Source organism: Haliotis asinina, chromosome 11 (assembly GCF_037392515.1).
Source record: "Haliotis asinina isolate JCU_RB_2024 chromosome 11, JCU_Hal_asi_v2, whole genome shotgun sequence".
Classification (NCBI taxonomy): domain Eukaryota; kingdom Metazoa; phylum Mollusca; class Gastropoda; order Lepetellida; family Haliotidae; genus Haliotis; species Haliotis asinina.
Genome location: NC_090290.1, coordinates 54,173,768 through 54,192,498, shown reverse-complemented (window position 1 = coordinate 54,192,498; position 18,731 = coordinate 54,173,768). Strand labels below are relative to the sequence as shown.

Below are 18,731 nucleotides of genomic sequence, written 5' to 3'. Positions count from 1 at the left end.
GTGATAATTAGAGGATAAGTATGCAGTGATTTTAATATAGAGCCACGTTACATCTGTATTTAACATGCAAAAACTGAACAACATGAAAAGTCTTGGCAATTTGCATCAATTATTGAATTATCTATAGTCCGTTATTACTGGTAATGACAGCACTGGAGGTTCTAGTTCAGTAGGGATTCTTTACTGGGTGATATAGCAGCATACTGCTGAGTTAGTCAGATAGTGTTGAGATGTGACAAGTTCTCAATGAGTCAAAGGAAGCAGGGAGGTTCAGGGTATAGATATTGAGAGAGGTAAATAAAGGAACACAGGAAAATTCAAGTGTTTCTTTGATATTTTCCATTTTTCATCACCAGCTTTGAAAAGCACTAGGAGGAAATCTGAGAATAAATACAAGAACACTGCCACAAAGTGGTGTTCCCTTATTATTTTCCTCCAGTATATTGTACAGTATCCTACTGTGTATAATGAAGGATGATAATATGTATCAAGAGATATCAGCCTGTTGTCAGCAATGATAGGCTTGATTAATTTGGTGTTAAAAATGCTAAATATCATGGACATATGCATATTTACTGCCTGTGCCAAACATTTGTGAGAAATCGTCTAGCTCTCAGCGATTTTTTGTTATTGGCTGCCTTTATCTGAGTTCACTACACTAAATGGAATTGTACTATTTACAGGTTTCAGATGAGTGACTAAACTTATGAATGTTGTTATATAATTTCCAGATGCCTGTTAGTGTATCGGCCATTGTAGCTTAGACATTCCTCTTTGTTTCAGTTGGAGATTTTTGTTCTATCTGTTCATATTTTGGTACGGATTGATAGTGCTGTGGGATGTAAGTATAATGTTCTTGCATGTTATTGTGTGATAACAAGGGGCAGTATTGTGTTGTATCACATGCTGAGCTGATCAATACTTTGTTCTGTGGAACTCTGCTTATCCAGTGCCAAGATAAACAAACACAGTGTGCATAACATGCTTCACGTATCCAGACATCAGTGAATGTCATTTACCAACAGTGCCTGATATGTGCCATTATGTCCCCCTTCCCGACAGGGGCCGTGACAGCGACCATGCTTGACAATGTTTTGCAGTTAATCACATGGCATCTGAAATCAAATTCTGAGATGACAGTGTAAAGTTTATCCAGATATTACAAAAACTGGGTATAAAACGTATTGGTCAACTATTTTGATCAATGTTTGTAATCTGTATTATATATATTTTTTCTGTGGGTTTTTTTTTTCTGTGAAAATGTAAAATTGTACATTAAAATTATGAGTGACTGAAAGAACTGATTGATAGGTTTACATTACTTATGTTAAAAGTACCTCTATTATATGGCCTTGGTAAACACAAGTGTCTGGATATTCAGGGTTCAGCTTTTGTATCATCTACTCAGCTGATCATGTTATGAGATAAGAGATGTTATTTACCATGTCTGTCTATAGATGTTTCACTATGCACATTCATTTCAATACCTACTGTGAATTATGTAAGTTTGTCAAACTATCAACAAATCACTCTTAGCAAGAGTGAAGGCAATTTTGTTATCAGATCCACGAAAGTTGGGTTTCCATGATGGACACGGTGGAACTGGAAACAGTCTTGTAGAATCTGCATGTTTTCAAAATCAGTTCCCACTTACACAGACGTCCCCCCCACACACACAGACTCATGACCAAGATTGCATTTTGTGGATGTTGGGCATGATATGTATTCTTTATAAATAGTTAAAACTGTCATCCATTATTTTGCTGTTAATATTATCATTCAGCCAAAGCTGACCTGTAGCAAACATTTTGAATTGGTGGGGCAGGGGGTAGCCCAGTGGTTAAAGTGTTCGTCATGCAGAAAACTCGATTCGATTCCCCACATGGTTACAATGTGTGAAGTCCATTTTTGGTGTCCCAAGCCAGGATATTGCTGGAATAATGCTAAAAGCGGCGCAGAACTAAACTCAATCACTTATGTAAGATTACCTTATGTTTTGTTTATAAACTCAAAACAACATGCCATTCTCAAAAGCATTTATAAGAACATGGTTTATTGCCTGCCCTGCTACCAAGATGATTATTTTGTTTGCTCCAGTTTGACAACTGACCCAATAATTTTGTGTTCTGTTTGGTTTTCCAGAAAAGTTGGTTATGGGATACCATGCAGTGTTGGATCGGATATCCACGCCATGTAAGTATTTATTCAGTGTGGGTATTGTGATTGTCCATGAGCTATTACAGTACATAGTGGTCCTCATCGCTTGTTGGTTAGATTTAGCCCCACCATCTTTGCTGTTTGTGCAAGGTGAGTTAGCAGTCAGAGATGTTGATTTTGTTAATTTTCACTGTCACTGTACCTTGACAAATAGACTTGTTGAGATCAATCATGGGTTAGTCTGCACTATACAGGAATATACCATAATACTACTACTAATATGTAGGATATTTATATAACGCTAGTCCCACATGACTGAAGGACATGCTCAAAGCATATCGTAACATATATACATTTATACAGAAGACACAACTGTAAAGACAGTTAGTAGTATTATCGGAGGAGGTATAAATTAAGTCCAGATTGAAACGGAGATATTGTCGATGCACTTCTGAGGTTAAATGGAGACAGTTCCACAAGGAAACAGCTACACACACAAAACACCAAATTACGTCTTCATTCATATGGTGCTTCTAAATCTAGGCCTGTTTTTGTTAGTAGGGCATGTGTCATCACTCACTATTGACATGCAAGTTACTTGTCTGATATGATAATTAGATATTAAGTGATGAACTATTCCAGCTGATCTATATTCATAAGCAGCCCTGTTGCTCATAATGTTGATCACTTGATTGTTTGCTCCACACTAGATTTTTTTCAGGCGGTAGTTGTCAACTGGAATATTTGCACTGTCTGACTTAATCTCCTTTTTCATTGCAGAACATCACCCCAGAAATCTTCTGGTACTATGCATTAGAAGCATCCTTCTACCTCTCACTTTTAGTTACACAGTTTAAAGATGTCAAAAGAAAGGTATGGAATACGATTGTATATCACCGGTCAGTGTCATTGTTATTACACATTTGTTGTCATTTCTGTTTTTTATCTGGACATCTATTGGTTGCATTGTTTTGAGTGCTCATTTTACTGTTTAGAAGTAAACTATATATCAGTGTCTTCCTGCTGATCTCTGCACTGGGGTTATTTTATATTCTATCAAACATTTTTCATAATGTCAGACACTGGTATGTCTGGCCCAGACTTGTTTACTGTGATAGCTGTGGGTGGCACTGAACTGCAGTATGATAAGCACTCTTGTTTACCCTGGAAGTAATTTAGTGCTGTGTGTTTACCCAATTAGGGTATTTGGGTGGTTTGGTAGGCCAATTTGTGTGGAATATCAGTTTTAACAAAATTTGTAGCTAAAGCTTTAGTTGTGGTCATGAATACGAGTTGCGTTTAAAATGTTGAATAAAACTTGATCTGAAGTACATATTGTGTTTCTGTTCCAGGATTTCTTTGAGATGTTTGTCCACCACTTGGTAACGCTAAGCCTCATGTTTCTATCATGGTCACAGAATATTGTGAGATTTGGGACACTCATCCTCGTCTTGCATGATGCTGTGGACTCATTGTTGGAGGTGAGGCATACACTGGGTCCTGTCCTTGACCCCCTTGAACACTATACTGTTCAGTAGTACATGGACCCATGGCGGTACAGTTTGGAATTGGCTTGTCATAAGAGGCAAGCATGTGGATCAGATAGTCATATGATCAGACATAGATGCTTGTGTGTGAAGAGCTGAGTGAGAGTAGATCCCTAAAGTTCTGGAAGCAATGACATCACTGCAATGTAGCTTTGTTGTTTGATGTCTTGATTTACTCTGGAGGGCATTGCTGTCAAATTGTTACAGCAGGCATTACCTCGCCTCAATAACATGGAGGCCCCAGGGGCCCCCAATTTTTACTTTTAGGGGTCCTTGAAGGCAATATTTAGGATTCCTTGCAGGCAATTAATTAGCTTCTTGAACAGAAAGTCCAGTTTGAGTTCCCCACAGGCAGAGGCCCATTGTTGGTGCTCTCTAGCATATTATTGACTTGAACAACGCTAAAAGCTGCCATGAAGTCACCCTGGGTGGTGGGGTTGAATTGACCTTGTAGCAGTCACGATACAAATGCAGGGTACAGTTTCTGAATTTATGTCATGTCACACTGTTTTTATGGACAAGGACAAAGCAATACTTACCCCAGGGACTTCCATTGGGTGGGGAATTAAAACAGTTATTGACCTTGTATAAAGGCTGTAAATGTTTTATTACACAATGAGACAAAAGCGTACACTAGTCATCAAACAATGACAGCTTCAACAGTGGCAAGAGATTCCAACAAATAGATATCTGAGTGTTAATACCACATCTGGGTTATTTACATTTCATCTGACGTAACTCAAACCAGGAGACCAGATTTGAGTCCATGTTTCAGTCTGATGACATGTGACTGATTCAAAGCAACTGAAAATAGTGGAAATCTTCAATTATACAATGATGATTCCTCATAATATTACATGTTAAGGGTCAGCAATCACAACCCATAAATTTTCCATCTTATGTCAGACAGACTGACTGACAAATACAGACTAAAACCCAACTTACTTACCCATTCCGTTGTTTGTGTTGCTCTTTCTGTCATGAAGTTACCACAAGCTGAAGACAGTTTCTCAGCAAATTATTGTTGTTGTTATTTGATGATGTCAAATTTTCTGTTTTACTGAAATGGGCATGCCTTTGTTTCAGACTGCCAAAATGGCTAAATACCTGAAATGGCAGAAAACAACAGATGTAGTTTTTGTCCTATTTCTACTTGTTTGGATCATTACAAGAATGATTCTGTTCCCATATAAGTAAGTACAATGTTGATTTGTCCTACCTTGACTAATGTCTTGTTTAACTGTGAGGTATAATGAGCCTGTCCTGTAAGACATTCAGACTGTTGAAATTCCCACTTGGTTTGTTAATGTTTCCCTACAGTATATTTTGTGGATGCTGCAAATAGAAGTTTTGGATCACAGGTAAACTGTAGCACAAATGGGATTGCGCAGCATAGAGGATAATGACAAGTCTTTTTACGTGCGAACGAAGCGATCAAAGACTGGCAACATACTTTCCTCGCTTTGGATCGAAAAATATTTTTCATGTCAAAGCAAAATATCACCACCATCAAAAGTATACACCCATTTCTTCACCGGGTTGTGCTCTCACAGTTCCAACCACATGTTAAGTGATTACTCACGTGAAATATGTTTTCTTCAACATTTTGAACGCAACTCGTATTCAGATCATTCTTCGCCTCCATTCCCCCTTCGAGCTTCCGGTTGAACGGAATGAAGGAACATGAATAAACAGAAATTAAAAAGAAATACCATGTTGCCTAATTTTACCATGAACCTTTTGGAGTTTATTTGTCTTATCTGTCATCTTTATTGTTAGAATTTTCGTATCATTTATTATACATAAAAACACTTCTGGCAGAATGTGCGAATGAAGCAGGGGAGGCAACTATAAGTACTCCATGTAGAATAATGCCCTCCCGTTCCTTCACTCCATTGACCCGGAGGCTGGAAGGGGGAATGGAGGCAAAGAACGGTTTGAGATACCACGAGTTGCGTTTAAAATGTTGAAGAAAACATATTTCACGTGAGTAATCACTTAACATGTGGTTGGAACTGTGAGAGCACAACCCGGTGAAGAAATGGGTGTATACTTTTGATGGTTGTGATATTTTTTTTGACATGAAAAATATTTTTCGATCCGAAGCGAGGAAAGTATGTTGCCAACCTTTGCTCGCTTCGCTTGGATATAAGAATACTTGTCATATTCTCTATGCTGCACAATCCCATTTGTGCTACAGTTTGCCTTTACTTAGATATACTGGACTAGTTATATGGCAGTCACCAGAGGCAGTGATAATTGGACAATAGGTTGTCCATGTTTTTAATTTAGAGACAGGTTATGTCTGAATTTAACCTTGCAAAAAATGGAAGCAGAATAATCTTTGTGTTCACAATCTACTACCCAAATGTGTGTTTCGAAGAACTTAACATTTGACTCAAAACTAACTTGTGGTTTTTTGTTTTCCAGGTTGATATACACTGCAATGTTCCAGTCTACAACCATTGTGGGGTTCTGTTCAATTTACTTCTTATACAATGGCCTGCTAATCGTCCTGCAAGTGCTGCACATATTCTGGTTCGTTATCATCTCCAAGATGGCATTCAATGCTCTCAAGAGAGGAAATGTAAGTCCTGTATGCTCTGTCACGTATATTCAGAGCGGTAACAACTGTCCTACAGATGTCAAGTATTTATCATATCTATGGCCTTTGTCATAACCCTCTCTGGAATCTATCCATTTTCAGTGACTTGCAATGTTGCCATTCTACTGTGGCAATATTACATGTTGCTTTAATATGCACATCAGATATTTGCCAGGTGCTAATAGTTTACAGGATGCAGTGATAAAGTTGGTATATTGCTGATTGTGGTATAACAGGAAATTCACGTCTTGTCTTGAGCCATAGTTAAGGTGGGGCATAGGTTTAGTCTTGCACATGGGTTCAATTCTTGATATTGCTGGAATATTGCTGAAAGCTGTGTAACAACCTACTGACTCTGTCTCTCCATGAGTGAGTTTAGTTTTATGCCACTTTTAGTAAATTCCAGCAATATCGTGGTGGTTTACACCAGAAATGGGCTTCACATGTTGATCCATGTGGGGAATTAAACCCAGATCTTTGGTGTGATGAGCAAAAGCTTCAACCACTAGACTACCCCACCGCACCTGTCTCTCCATGAGGTTCTTCATTTCTGTAATTGACTAAAGCAAAAGTCCTTCAAGTAAACAGGCGTGGTGTTGAATCTTGGGAACCCTAAAGTGAGTGAGTTTATTGTCATGCCGCACTCAGCAATATTCCAGGTATATGGCAGAGGTCTGTAAATAGTCAAGTCTGAAACAGACAATCCAGTGATAAACAGCATTAGCATTGATCTGTGCAATTGGGAACAGAGGACAAGCAAGTCAGCAAACCTCTAAATGAAGGTTAGCCACAAGGGTTATGACAAGGACAGCTTCTATAATGGATGATACTACCAAGTACATATATTTGACCAATAGCAATGTATCTACCTCAGGGTTCCCTTAAGATCTGGAAAACCTGGAAATTTCACACCCATTTTCCAGCCTCAGAAATATCATGAAATCAAAAAGGAAAATAGAAGAAATTTAGGAAAATTCAAGGAATAATCCAGGATGTTTCAGCTACACTTGATATATCATTTTGTTCAATCAATCTTTTATTCAGTGCATTTTGTTGTGTCTGGAAAAGGCAATATTTGTCTGGAAATATCATGGATTTTTGTTGGGATTTTTCCCCAGAAAAGTAGGAGCCCATGTACCTGTTTCAAGCTGTACAAAACAATCTGATTGTCAGATGCATGTTGTTTCACTGGATGTGTTGTTCAACGAGGATGTGCATGTTGGTTGTATTAATAATGAGTAATGGGCTCACAACTTAGTTGCAAATTTTTTATGTATTTATTCATGTTTCACTACTCATACCTCAGTATATTGCATGTATTATTTCCTCTAGTTTGTCAACCTGTATGATAGCAAACCCATTGGGCTGTCTGTTGTTCTGACCTGATGTTGCTTTTTTTGACAGTGCATATGGCTCCACACCATCACGCCACACTTCTCTAAAAATCAATATTTTGCATTTCTCCTAGTCTGTCGTACAGACCCTGAAGTATATATATCCAAGAAAGCCCATGCAAGTCTAGAAAATGTGGCAAGTCTAGATTTCCTTAGCTTCAGGAAAATGAAGAAAGTCTCAAGGCTCTATTTCATTTGTTATTTTATTTCACTATGAACGGGTTTTTTTTCAGTAAAATATGTTCATTTCAGAGACTAGCTGTTGGTCTACATTTTTCTCATTAATACTGACAATCAGCCACCATCGAAGCTACCATATAATTTATTCCAAAACAAATTACGTATTAAGATTACAATATGAAATTAAAATGTTTGAATGAATTAATGCAACATTGAGTTAAATCTTCCTCTACCAACTGAACTTTATTTCAAGCAACCCTTTTAATTTAAGGCCCTTTGAGCACTCTTGAGCACTCTTTACAAATATCCTATAATGCAACTTGTACTTAAAACCAGTTCAGCGAATGACGATAACACCATGTGGGACAGTATTTGATGTATGAGGCATTCGTTTACATTCCATATATGGCAGGTGTCCTATGTTTAGGAGTTATTAGGCTCAGTGTGTCAGTTATCAGGCAAGCAGTATGGATAATAAGTCTTTGTTGTATCAACAGGAAGCTAATGTAAGTGCATATGCCCTAATATATGTATTACAGATCAAAATATTGCCAAAAAGGTGTGATATGGTGCCTTTAATGTTCACTTATAAAACTTGAAAATGAGGTGAAAATATGATTGATTGATGCAGTAGACAAACCCAACATTTTCAGTTACGTAGTATAATAGGTGATCACTACATGGTATACAGGTAATACAACACTCTGTCAAGCATTTAAATTGTGCTATTATCCAATCCTCAAAGTGATCATAGTACTTCAGCAGTCATGAGTCTATGTTAAAGCATGGGATCATCTTAGTGCAATGGAACAGGGTCATGGACAACACAGTAATTTTGCAGGAATATCACAGTGATATCGCTAAGAAACCACTCATTCCCTCAGCCGACTCTGTGATGCTTTTTGAAATTTTGGGAGTGGAACTGAATGAGATCAGAATGAAGCACTCATAAAATAACTGCAGAAAAGTACAAGCTCTTACATAATGTAGTCAACTACTAGTTTAAAACTACCCACATGATTCATGTAGCTAATCTTGATATTGTCAATTAGCTGTTTTCTTGATGAAAACAATTATATCTTATACCGGTATGAGTATGTTCTGTGTCATGATCATAATAATAATAAATAATAATAAAACCAATGAAATTATTTATATCATAGAATTTTCTGTCCCTTTTGACAGCAATGTGATTGGCAAGATTCAGGAAAAGCATGATAAATAGGTGGACCTCGCCTTTGAAATATCTCACTTGCATCCCAAGTACACTTTCGTCAGGCTACCCATTGTTCTCGGTGCCCTTGGTTTGGTACCTCCTGATCTCTTGGCGCAGACCAGGAGAGTGCCCGGGTTCTCCATCGGGAGCGCAGCGCTTCTGACAATCTGGGTAATGCAGAAGGCTGCAGTGTTGGGGAGCCTCCATATTCTCCGGAAAGTTCTTCGTGGGTTCGACTAGGCAGTGTTTCCTGGGAGAAGTCCCATTCGCTGACTGGGCTGCGTGTAGAGGGGGTGAGGGCCCTGAGCTGATGATGAGCTTTACCAGCCTGAGTGTGCCAGGATCACCCGAACCCTCTCTGCTGCATTTTAATCCTAATCTGTAAAATAATAATAATAGAATCATAATAATAATATGGGCATTTGTAATGTGCTGAATTCCGCAACAGTGTATGCCAAACTGAAAGCAAAATAAAGAGATTCTAAAAATACTGCAGTATACTGTTTCACCATTATCAGTTAGGTAACTGCTTTGAATGGTGAATATTATTGCTAACGTATTGAAAAGATTTCCAAGTCTGTTAAAGAGAGGTGCTGTGGAAAAATTCTCCTTTATCAAGACAAAAGTATGGATCTTGCCAGTCATCATGCCATGGGTGCTGTTCAGAAATATAGGTACAGAACTTTGTCACCCATATTCACAGTTTGTCAGATCTGAACCCCTGCTTTTTTTTTTAGATTTTACAAAAAAATCCCTTCCATGATAAGAGATAAAGGAGGACAAACTGATGTTAGCTCCTGTAAAGAGCTGGTTGAAAGGATCTGACCCACATAATGAGATACTGATCTGCAGTGGATATGAAACGTGTATTGAATTACATTGGGACTACAGTGGGACCATGTTTCTTCTTTTGACAAAGGTTCAGATCTTTGAATGCTTGGCCTAATTCTAATACCTCTGTCTTTAAGGGTTTCATTAGGGAAACTAAAATTTGTAATCACATCATTGATTCAAATCAGTACTTGGCAGAATAATTTAGAACCTATTGCTATGATAGGTTACTTAGAGAGGAATGACTTGCTTGAAGTCAATATAAGTATCTATACCAGACATTGCTATTGTACTATAAAGAAGCTGATCATCTACAAAGACTTGTGATTCCTATTACTTACAACTTCTAGAATGCCTCTCAAACTGTTCAGAAGGTAGGGATCTTGAAGGTTTGGGGGCTATTGTTTTGAAATTGTGGGCTTCATCTTTATTGTAAAATTTATTCTCAAAAGAATTTGTGATACCTCCTCGCGCTTCTCACGCTTTTACTTCAGTCTTATATCATGTCTGAAAATATTACAGTTCATCAGAACATATAGTGAATGAAGGTATGCTTAAGGGAGAGGAGACATTTGGCGCATACCTAGGTAGATGTTAAAGTAATCCAGTTTAGAGGGGGTGGGAATGTGGGGGGACTGGGTGGAGTCTAGTTGTCAAAGAACCAGCCACATGGCCACATTGTGTGAAGCCCATTTCTGGTGTTTATCGCCATGATCTTGATGGAATATTGCTAAACAGCCATGTTATCGTTTCATGAACCCATTGCATTAATTTTCCATTTTTAGCCCAAGCTGAAGGACAAGCGTCATGTCTTGTGTAGACATGTCACTAATGTTTGGTGGTTGTTAGACTGCACGACTAAATCTAAATTATACGTCATTGTCACCTGCATGAGAATCCAAGGATAACATGAGGTATATGGTGTGTCTTACTAACACAAGCGTGTTTGGGTGCAGTAGTTAGCTAGCAATTGCTTATGCTCTAGTTAGAGATGGTTATCCTCATTTACATCCATTCAAATTCATGAAATTTGAACTCATCATTTTTTCTCTATCACTAACAAACCCAGACAACATGTCTGTTGACAGCCAAACTGGATACTGATTATAGAACGTCATCGAATACAGCTGTGACTTGCCTGACAAGCCACGTCTGTCACTGTGGGTGTCCACATCACAGTGTGATTGTATGTCACCAGACACAAGTGTGTGTGTCACAGTGTGTTTGTGATCGTGTGTCACCATGTGTGATTGTGACACCATGTGTTTGTATGTGTGTGATCATGTGTGACCATGTGTCATTGTGTGTTACCATGTGTGTGTATCACAATACAATTTTGTGTCACCATCAGTGATTGTGTCACCATGTGTTTGTATCACTGTGTGGTCATGTGTGATTGTGTGTCACCATGTGTGTGCATCACTGTGTGTGATGTGTTTGTATCAATATGTGTGATTGTGTCACTGGGTATGATTGCTAAGCTGATCATGATATCTCACTTTTGTGGTGTTATTTTATGGAATTCATGGTGATGCAAAAGCTCACTGGTGGCTGCAGAAAAATCTCCAAACCTCCACTCTCTTAGATGATATCCATTGTGTGCTCTAACCAAATTTATTGTAATGCTTATATTTGATGCAGTAGTTTTTGCAACATTTTGTGTGCTGTCATGACCCATCATGATTCTGCTTACTGACAATGGTTGAGAAAGAAGAATCTTAGCTATGATGTAGACGTCAAACCAGCTGTTTCAATCAGAGACTTTTAATGATTTGAAACCTCTGAGCATATAGAATTAACATGTTCATCATAGAAGTCAGGATGTATTTATGATTCGTTGCTACTTACTGTTATTCTTACTTATATATACTTAATTGTTTACTTGTGCAGTCCTATAGCTTTCAGATCGTTGAATTTGTTTTAGTGATTTCAAGGCTGAGATATGTTTTCTGATAGCTCAGTTGCTTTGATACCTACATTGTACGCCAGTACATCATAATCTGTTTGCATCTCAATAAGCGGAATTCTTTTTTTATGCTTTTGTATAATTTCAACTAACTTAGCTTTCTAAGTAATCATTGATGTTTATTAAATATAAATTATCCAAACTGTCTTCCATTTAGCTTTGAAGTACTGGTTTTGATGGTTAGGATGTTCATCAATGATTGATGGTGCTTCTTGTCATTTGAAGACATAGTCAAATACAACAAACAAAATGTAGACATCCATATTACGTGCCTTTTACTTCAGTACCAACTTGTAAATGCCTTTCAAGAACCTCATAGTCAAGCTTGCCATGAGAATAAAGGGAGATAAAAGTGCTGATTTTGTTGTTTTGTGTTTCCAGATTGAAAAAGATGGCCGAAGTTCAAGCGAAGAAGAAATATCTGACGATGATGATGTCACCAATCACAAGTCCGATCATGTGGCTAATGGCAACAATCTAACCAATGATAACAGAGGAAAATATTTGTCAACCAATGGAAAGGTTGGAACAAATGGAGACATTATTATTTCTGACAGCAACCAGAACAGACTGGAGAGGGCTTTTTAGGGGAGATCTATTTGTCAATACTTCTTTGTTTCCACCTATTCTTGTGTATGATTACATAAGCCGACATGCTTCATTCATTTGTTCATGCAAAATTCTTCATCCGAATACTATCAATGGCCATCAAGCTTGGCTTTAAACCATTTATTGTCCTTTAATTCTTATATACATTTATGTTATACATTTAACCATATTTTACCCTATGCAAAATCTGAAGAATATTGAATTTGAAAATGTGAATGACAATTTGCCAATATATGCAAATGTTTACCCAGTGTCTTGATTTCATAAAATGCATGAAAAAATGTTTCATTTTAGTCAAATTATCATACATTAATGGTTTTCCCTGTGTAGGTGCTAGGTGGATTTGTTAATTGTTTTTTATTTGTAGGTGCTAGGTGGATTTGTTGTTAAGTTATGAGTGAAAGTTCATATTGACAGGTCATTGTGTTTCCTCGTGGTTGACGTGGGGCGATGGAGGTAGCCTTGTGGTTAAAGCGTTTGCTGACCATGCCGAAGACCTGGGTTTGATTCCCAGCACAACAATGTGTTAAGCCCATTTCTGGTGTTCTCCACCATGATGTTGCTGGAATATTGCTAAAAGGGGCATAACTTAATCATTGAAGAGTTTACCTGAGTTTACATGTTTCAAATTACTTTGGAAATCTAATATTAGGGTTTAGTTATCTCATTAAAATCAACTTTTGTGGTCATAACACACAATCGGGTGGTCAGGCTCCCTGACTTGGTTGTCACATGTCATTGGTTCCCAGTTACGCAGATCAATGCTCATGCTGTCAATCACTGGATTGTCTGTTCCAGACTCGATTATTTACAGACCGCTACCATATAGCTGGAATATTGCTGAGTGCGGCATAAACCTGAACTCACTTTCTCACTTATTAAAATTCAATCCTTTTCTGCAAGTAGTTGCCTGTCTTCATCAATATCTGCCAACCCTCCGTAGGATGCCACACTCAGTGATGGAGAGAAGGAATCAGGAGGCTTGATCATGAGATTCACATACACTGAACTGTACCTTCCATGTGACCCCAGCCAAAGTAAACTTAGTCTCAGTGTATTTCATTACACTCCACCACTGAGTCTAACAAAACCTAGTAGAAGGTCACGTCAGGTAACCTTTGAGCGACCAATGACCGTCCAGTCAAGCGCTAGATGGTTAAATAGATTGGTTAAATCAGACAACGGCTGCTATATATGGATCGGAGGGACTTTCAAAGTATTCAGGTCACTTACACAGATCTCTCCACAAACAAAAATCTGCGTATAACACAATTATTTGACCTGCAGTATATACGCTTTGGGGTTTCTATTTTCAGCAACTGATTACTCACTGTTGTCATGGTTGTACATACGCCATGAGCATTACCCGGAAGTGAGCGTACACTATACAGCATTCGGAATCATTTGAGTACGAACCATTTCGAGATAAAAAGTTCAGACGGTATGTGCGAATGTCCACTTTCGCGATTTGGTAAGCTGTGTTCTGATTGGTCAATCTCAAAGGTTACCTGACATGACCTCCCATAAGCTTTTGTTAGACTCAGTAGTGAAAAATCAATCATAGAAATACCAATATCCCTAAATTATTTTGTCCAGTATAGAAACACCTTTGCAACAAGATATGTTTTCATTTACTCATGTTCAGGATGAGGCCTGATATGATACTTACATGTTATCTGTTCCATTAGTGATGTATCCTAGGTAAAACTTGTTGTGAATAATATCCCTGATCTTATTTCACAAGGAGTTCTGATGATTTATGTTGTGGATTGTTGCATAGGTTTTAAGTTTTCCTTTTTCCATGTTTAGGGAACAGGAAGGTTTCCAGTTTATATTTAGGTAAAAGTGCTGTTGATAAGGTGTAAAATATTTCTTTGGGTGGATTTCAGATTAAATATAAAATTAGGAAACTGGAAGTGTCCTTTATCAAATTGTTGTTTTGTCTTGTACAGCATATTAGTATATTTTAACTTTCTTGATACACAGGAACAAAAACCTCAAATGGTATAATTATTCTTGACAAACAGCAACACATTACTTTGACAATAATTTGACTACAACTGAACACGAGTCAGACTTTGTTACATTGTAATTGCTAACAAGCTTAAGTGCCAGTATATTACAAACCACGCTAGTCCTGCATCTTTATCTCAGGTTCAGTGTATGTATTGCATGAATGGACATTAAATAAAGTTTGATTTTAGTAGAAATAGCTTGCTTCGGTATAACAAATTCTTTTTATTTTCTGCAGTTATTGTTTTTCTGGTAAATGTTTCAGTGATTCCAGAACCAGAATGCTTATGTTATCTGTGTCAGTTCGCATTATGATGGATGATTTTTGGCCACAGATATCTCTTTTTCTCCCTATGACCTGTGTATGCATTGACAAGACTCTGGATATGCTGCAAAACAAGTAGTAGAACACTTACTCCTGTGGCTGAAATGTATTACAACACAGCCATCCATTGGAAGGTGTTCCTTCACTTGCTTTGAGTAGTATATTGACCTGGAAACAAGCTAACACTGCTACATCAGTTGAATATTTCCTTGCCATCTATTTATCTTTTGGAAATATTTATAAGGACATGTCTTTCATCTCATGTTCACTTGTTATCATGTGAGTCATGAGTACTATTCTGGCAATATTCCAACTATATGACGATGATCTGCAAATAAACGACCAAACAATCCCCAGATTAATAGTATCGATCACAGTTGGGACCAACCAAGTCAGTGAGCCTGACATTCAGATCCCATTGGTCACTTCTTACAACAAACACAGACTGCTGAAGACCAAGTCAGTAATGGATCTTCCTGGTCCTCCAGTGCTGGTACACATCCTCATTCTATTTGTTAAGCACAGAGAGCATATGTCTGTCACTCGCCTAACTATATCCGTGGTGTTTTTACAACACAATAGTGGATGACATGATTTACCATATATTTCTCACCACTTACATATTTTCGGACAATGTTTTGAGAAATCACAACAGTAATTTTTCCATGAATCACATTTGTTTGTGCTCACAATAAGTTGTGCTTAACTTTCAGGTGTATAGCATGTGTATGATACTGATCCTTAGATTTTTAATTGGTCATAATTAGTTTTATTACACATTTAACATTATTGATATTTTTGTCCCATGTCTAGTCTTTTGAACAGTTGTTGTCATATGGTTGAGAATGTATGTTGACTTAATTTTCTGATTAGAAGATAATTAATACTCAGTAAAAATGGGAGATTGTTGTGATGTGTTGCTGTGTATCTGGTCAGGGTATGTCAGTATATTGGCAGTGTTAGTGGTTAACTGTGATGTGGGTGGTTATTTTTGGTTATTTTTGTTGTCATTCTGTGGTTGATATATGATTTATATCCCAGCAATTATTCATTTGATTCACTTTTTTCTACGGTTCATTTGTACTGATGGAAACAAACAAATGGCAGATGAAAGTACAGGTGTTCCTATATTCTTGCCCAGGTTCGTTTGCATGCTTTTTATTGGACTGTGGGTGACAGTTTGGGAATGAACAGGGGAACGCTTGTACTTGCGTGTATTCCCTTATTTGTTTCAACCAGTATATTTTATCATACGTATTTGTACTTGCTTGTTGCTCCAGAGGATCCCCACATAGGTACATTGTATGAAGATCATTGTAATTCTCATACTGCTCATGAGTTGCTGAAAGTGGCATAAAACCATACTCATTCACTCATCAATTTTGTGTGTATTGAGTTCTCAATTTCATGTCCAGTGATCTCGGTAAATTTTTAACAAGATTGGAAATAGAGGTTTATGTTTGAGCTGTTTGTTAAAATGAGATGATACAGATTTGCAAAGACATGAAACATTTCATATTGACATGAATGCTTCACAGAAACAGGTATACTTCACACAGGCATGAATACATGTACCGGTACTTTATAATGGAATTGACATCTCTGGTTTCCATTGCAGAATAATTCCTCAGCGCCTTTATAAGGGCCGGTGGGGTAGACTGTTGGTTAACTAGTTCAATTCCCCATATGGGCACAATGTGTGAAGCCCATTTCTGATGTCCCGTGCTGTTATAGTGTTGGGATATTGCTAAAAGTAGCTTAAAACCATACTCACTCACTCATTGTCTCCCACTGTGGGTTCAAGGTGGAACAGAATCCAGTGTTCGTCTGCCTATGGGATTCTGTGCAAGACCACTTCCCAGTGTTTATGCTGTCTACCAGTGGATTTCTGGGCAAGACTGGTTGCCAAGGAGACAAGAAAGAGCAATGATAATGAACTGGGTGATTGTGTGTCACTAACAGGAGATAGATACTGTTAAACATTGTAACCCTATCTGTGGAATTAGGATTGTGGGTTTATGTTTGATTTTATATGCTAGTTTGGGAAATCATCATTTTGAAGGACAATATATGTGTTGCATGGGGATGAAGTCCTTTTATTTGAACTGTTTATTTTGTTGTGTAAATGGCTTACATAGGGGTCCTTCATGTTCTTGTGGTTTTGATTTGTAATATAAGAAAATACTGATATCATATTCATCCATGTCATTGCAAGAATTATATTCTGTCACAATGGTATTTTCATGTTCTTATGGTTTGCAATAGAGATTCTGTGCACATTTCTTACCTCTTGGAAGTTATTTTGGGTTGTTTCCTTTCTGACATAAGAAATTTCTTTTAAATCTGGAAATCAGTTTAAACATTTTTTTTTATCTCTGAAGGAATGTTTAGTTCTGAAATTACAGGTGTGCAAGGTCTTGCCATAATCTGCTGATTGGGATTTGAATTTTTAAGGAAATTTCTCCTTTGTTTATTCTGATTGGTTCCACCTGAGTTTGCCTTCCGCATCATGCTGACATGCTATCACATGAACTGTCTAATACTGTTTGACCAAAGTTGCTTTCTGGGACTCTTTTTCCATGTTATGATCTCAAATATCTTGTTAATGTGTCATTACAGAGTCTGATGTATCATTTGTATAAGCCATAACATATTTGTATGGTGGCTTTTTTTTAAAAAAAATAATAACATTAAAAAATACTCTTAGACACAGCTTCAAGATTGTTGATGTAGTTTTAAGCCATAATCACTCACTCACCCAAACACCCACCCACGCAAACACACTCACTTATGCACCTATCCATTCCCTTTTTTCTCTCTCACTCACTCACTCACTCACTCACTCACTCACTCCTAACGAAGCTAACATGACATGACAATCCAGTATCTGCAGAACTGGCCAAAGGAGATTCATCAAATCAACAAGCGTTTTATCACAGTTACATTCTAATTATTCATTTTATTGTGTATGGTGTATACAGTTTATGCCAGGATCAGCTGCAAAACCTCTGTATGAATCGCAAATATCTCCCAATTATGATGCTTGGTATGTCGGCACCAAATGTATGTTAATTTTTTGCCTTGGTTTCCACTTCCATGTGCTAGTACATCATCTCATTGTTAATTTAGACATAGTTGTTTGTGAGTGTGATGTAATATTTTATAAATTTGATTGGTATTTTGAAAAAAAATGCGGAGTCCATTTTATGCAAACTGTGCATCCTTATTCTGTGCTTTTTTATTTGGTAATATTGGCTTTGTGACATTGCTGCACGTCTTGCAGTTTACACATCCTTACCCACTGTTTGAGATCTATCTTTGTGTATGTGTGCGAGCATGCACATGTGTATGCATATATCGTTCATGATAGCATGTAATGTATATTATATATTTATGTGTTTTTAGATTCAGCTGTGAGGTTCAACCTTACTAGAGGGTATGAAGCAGGTAGTTCTTATATTGATGCCTGGCATATAGATGTTGTTTGAAGCTTGACCGGCATAAATTGTACATTTTAATTGTCAACTTTGGTCTTAACTTTTAGTTGTTTTGAGGATCTTTAAGGATGAAACTTTACGAAGAAAACTATTTTCTGAGAGACTTTGAGGGTGCCAAGGTTGAAGATCACTTTGGGATTTTCATGAAACTTGAATATTTTCTTTCCGTGAATCATCTTTGTATGTTCAACCAATCCACAGTCAGATCAATCTATAGCTCTGACTTTTTGGATGTCAGATTTATAACCTTACTACCCAAACCAGGCTGGGCCTGAAAAAAGTCATCACCTACTGTCTGAATGAATTTTTAAGATGATTTTATCTTTTGTTATGTTGTCTCTTATTATATTTTCAGACACTGGCCAATCTTATTCAGTTTAACCCCTCCTTC

General features: G+C 37.4%; 2 protein-coding genes across 2 annotated transcripts in view; one reads left to right on the top strand and one right to left on the bottom strand.

The window, feature by feature from the left end:
* LOC137255251 (ceramide synthase 5-like) overlaps positions 1-14,407 on the top strand; it is a 45,545-nt gene extending 31,138 nt beyond the window's left edge. The window contains exons 4-10 of the mRNA XM_067792688.1: positions 784-841; positions 2,143-2,193; positions 2,938-3,030; positions 3,510-3,638; positions 4,791-4,897; positions 6,135-6,291; positions 12,278-14,407. Of these exons, the coding sequence (XP_067648789.1) occupies positions 784-841; positions 2,143-2,193; positions 2,938-3,030; positions 3,510-3,638; positions 4,791-4,897; positions 6,135-6,291; positions 12,278-12,484 (802 nt within the window). The 3' untranslated portion in view covers positions 12,485-14,407. The remainder of the gene's footprint in view (positions 1-783; positions 842-2,142; positions 2,194-2,937; positions 3,031-3,509; positions 3,639-4,790; positions 4,898-6,134; positions 6,292-12,277) is intronic.
* LOC137255252 (large ribosomal subunit protein eL27) overlaps positions 1-18,731 on the bottom strand; it is a 271,307-nt gene that overhangs the window by 49,412 nt on the left and 203,164 nt on the right. The gene's annotated exons all lie outside the window — the stretch shown is intronic.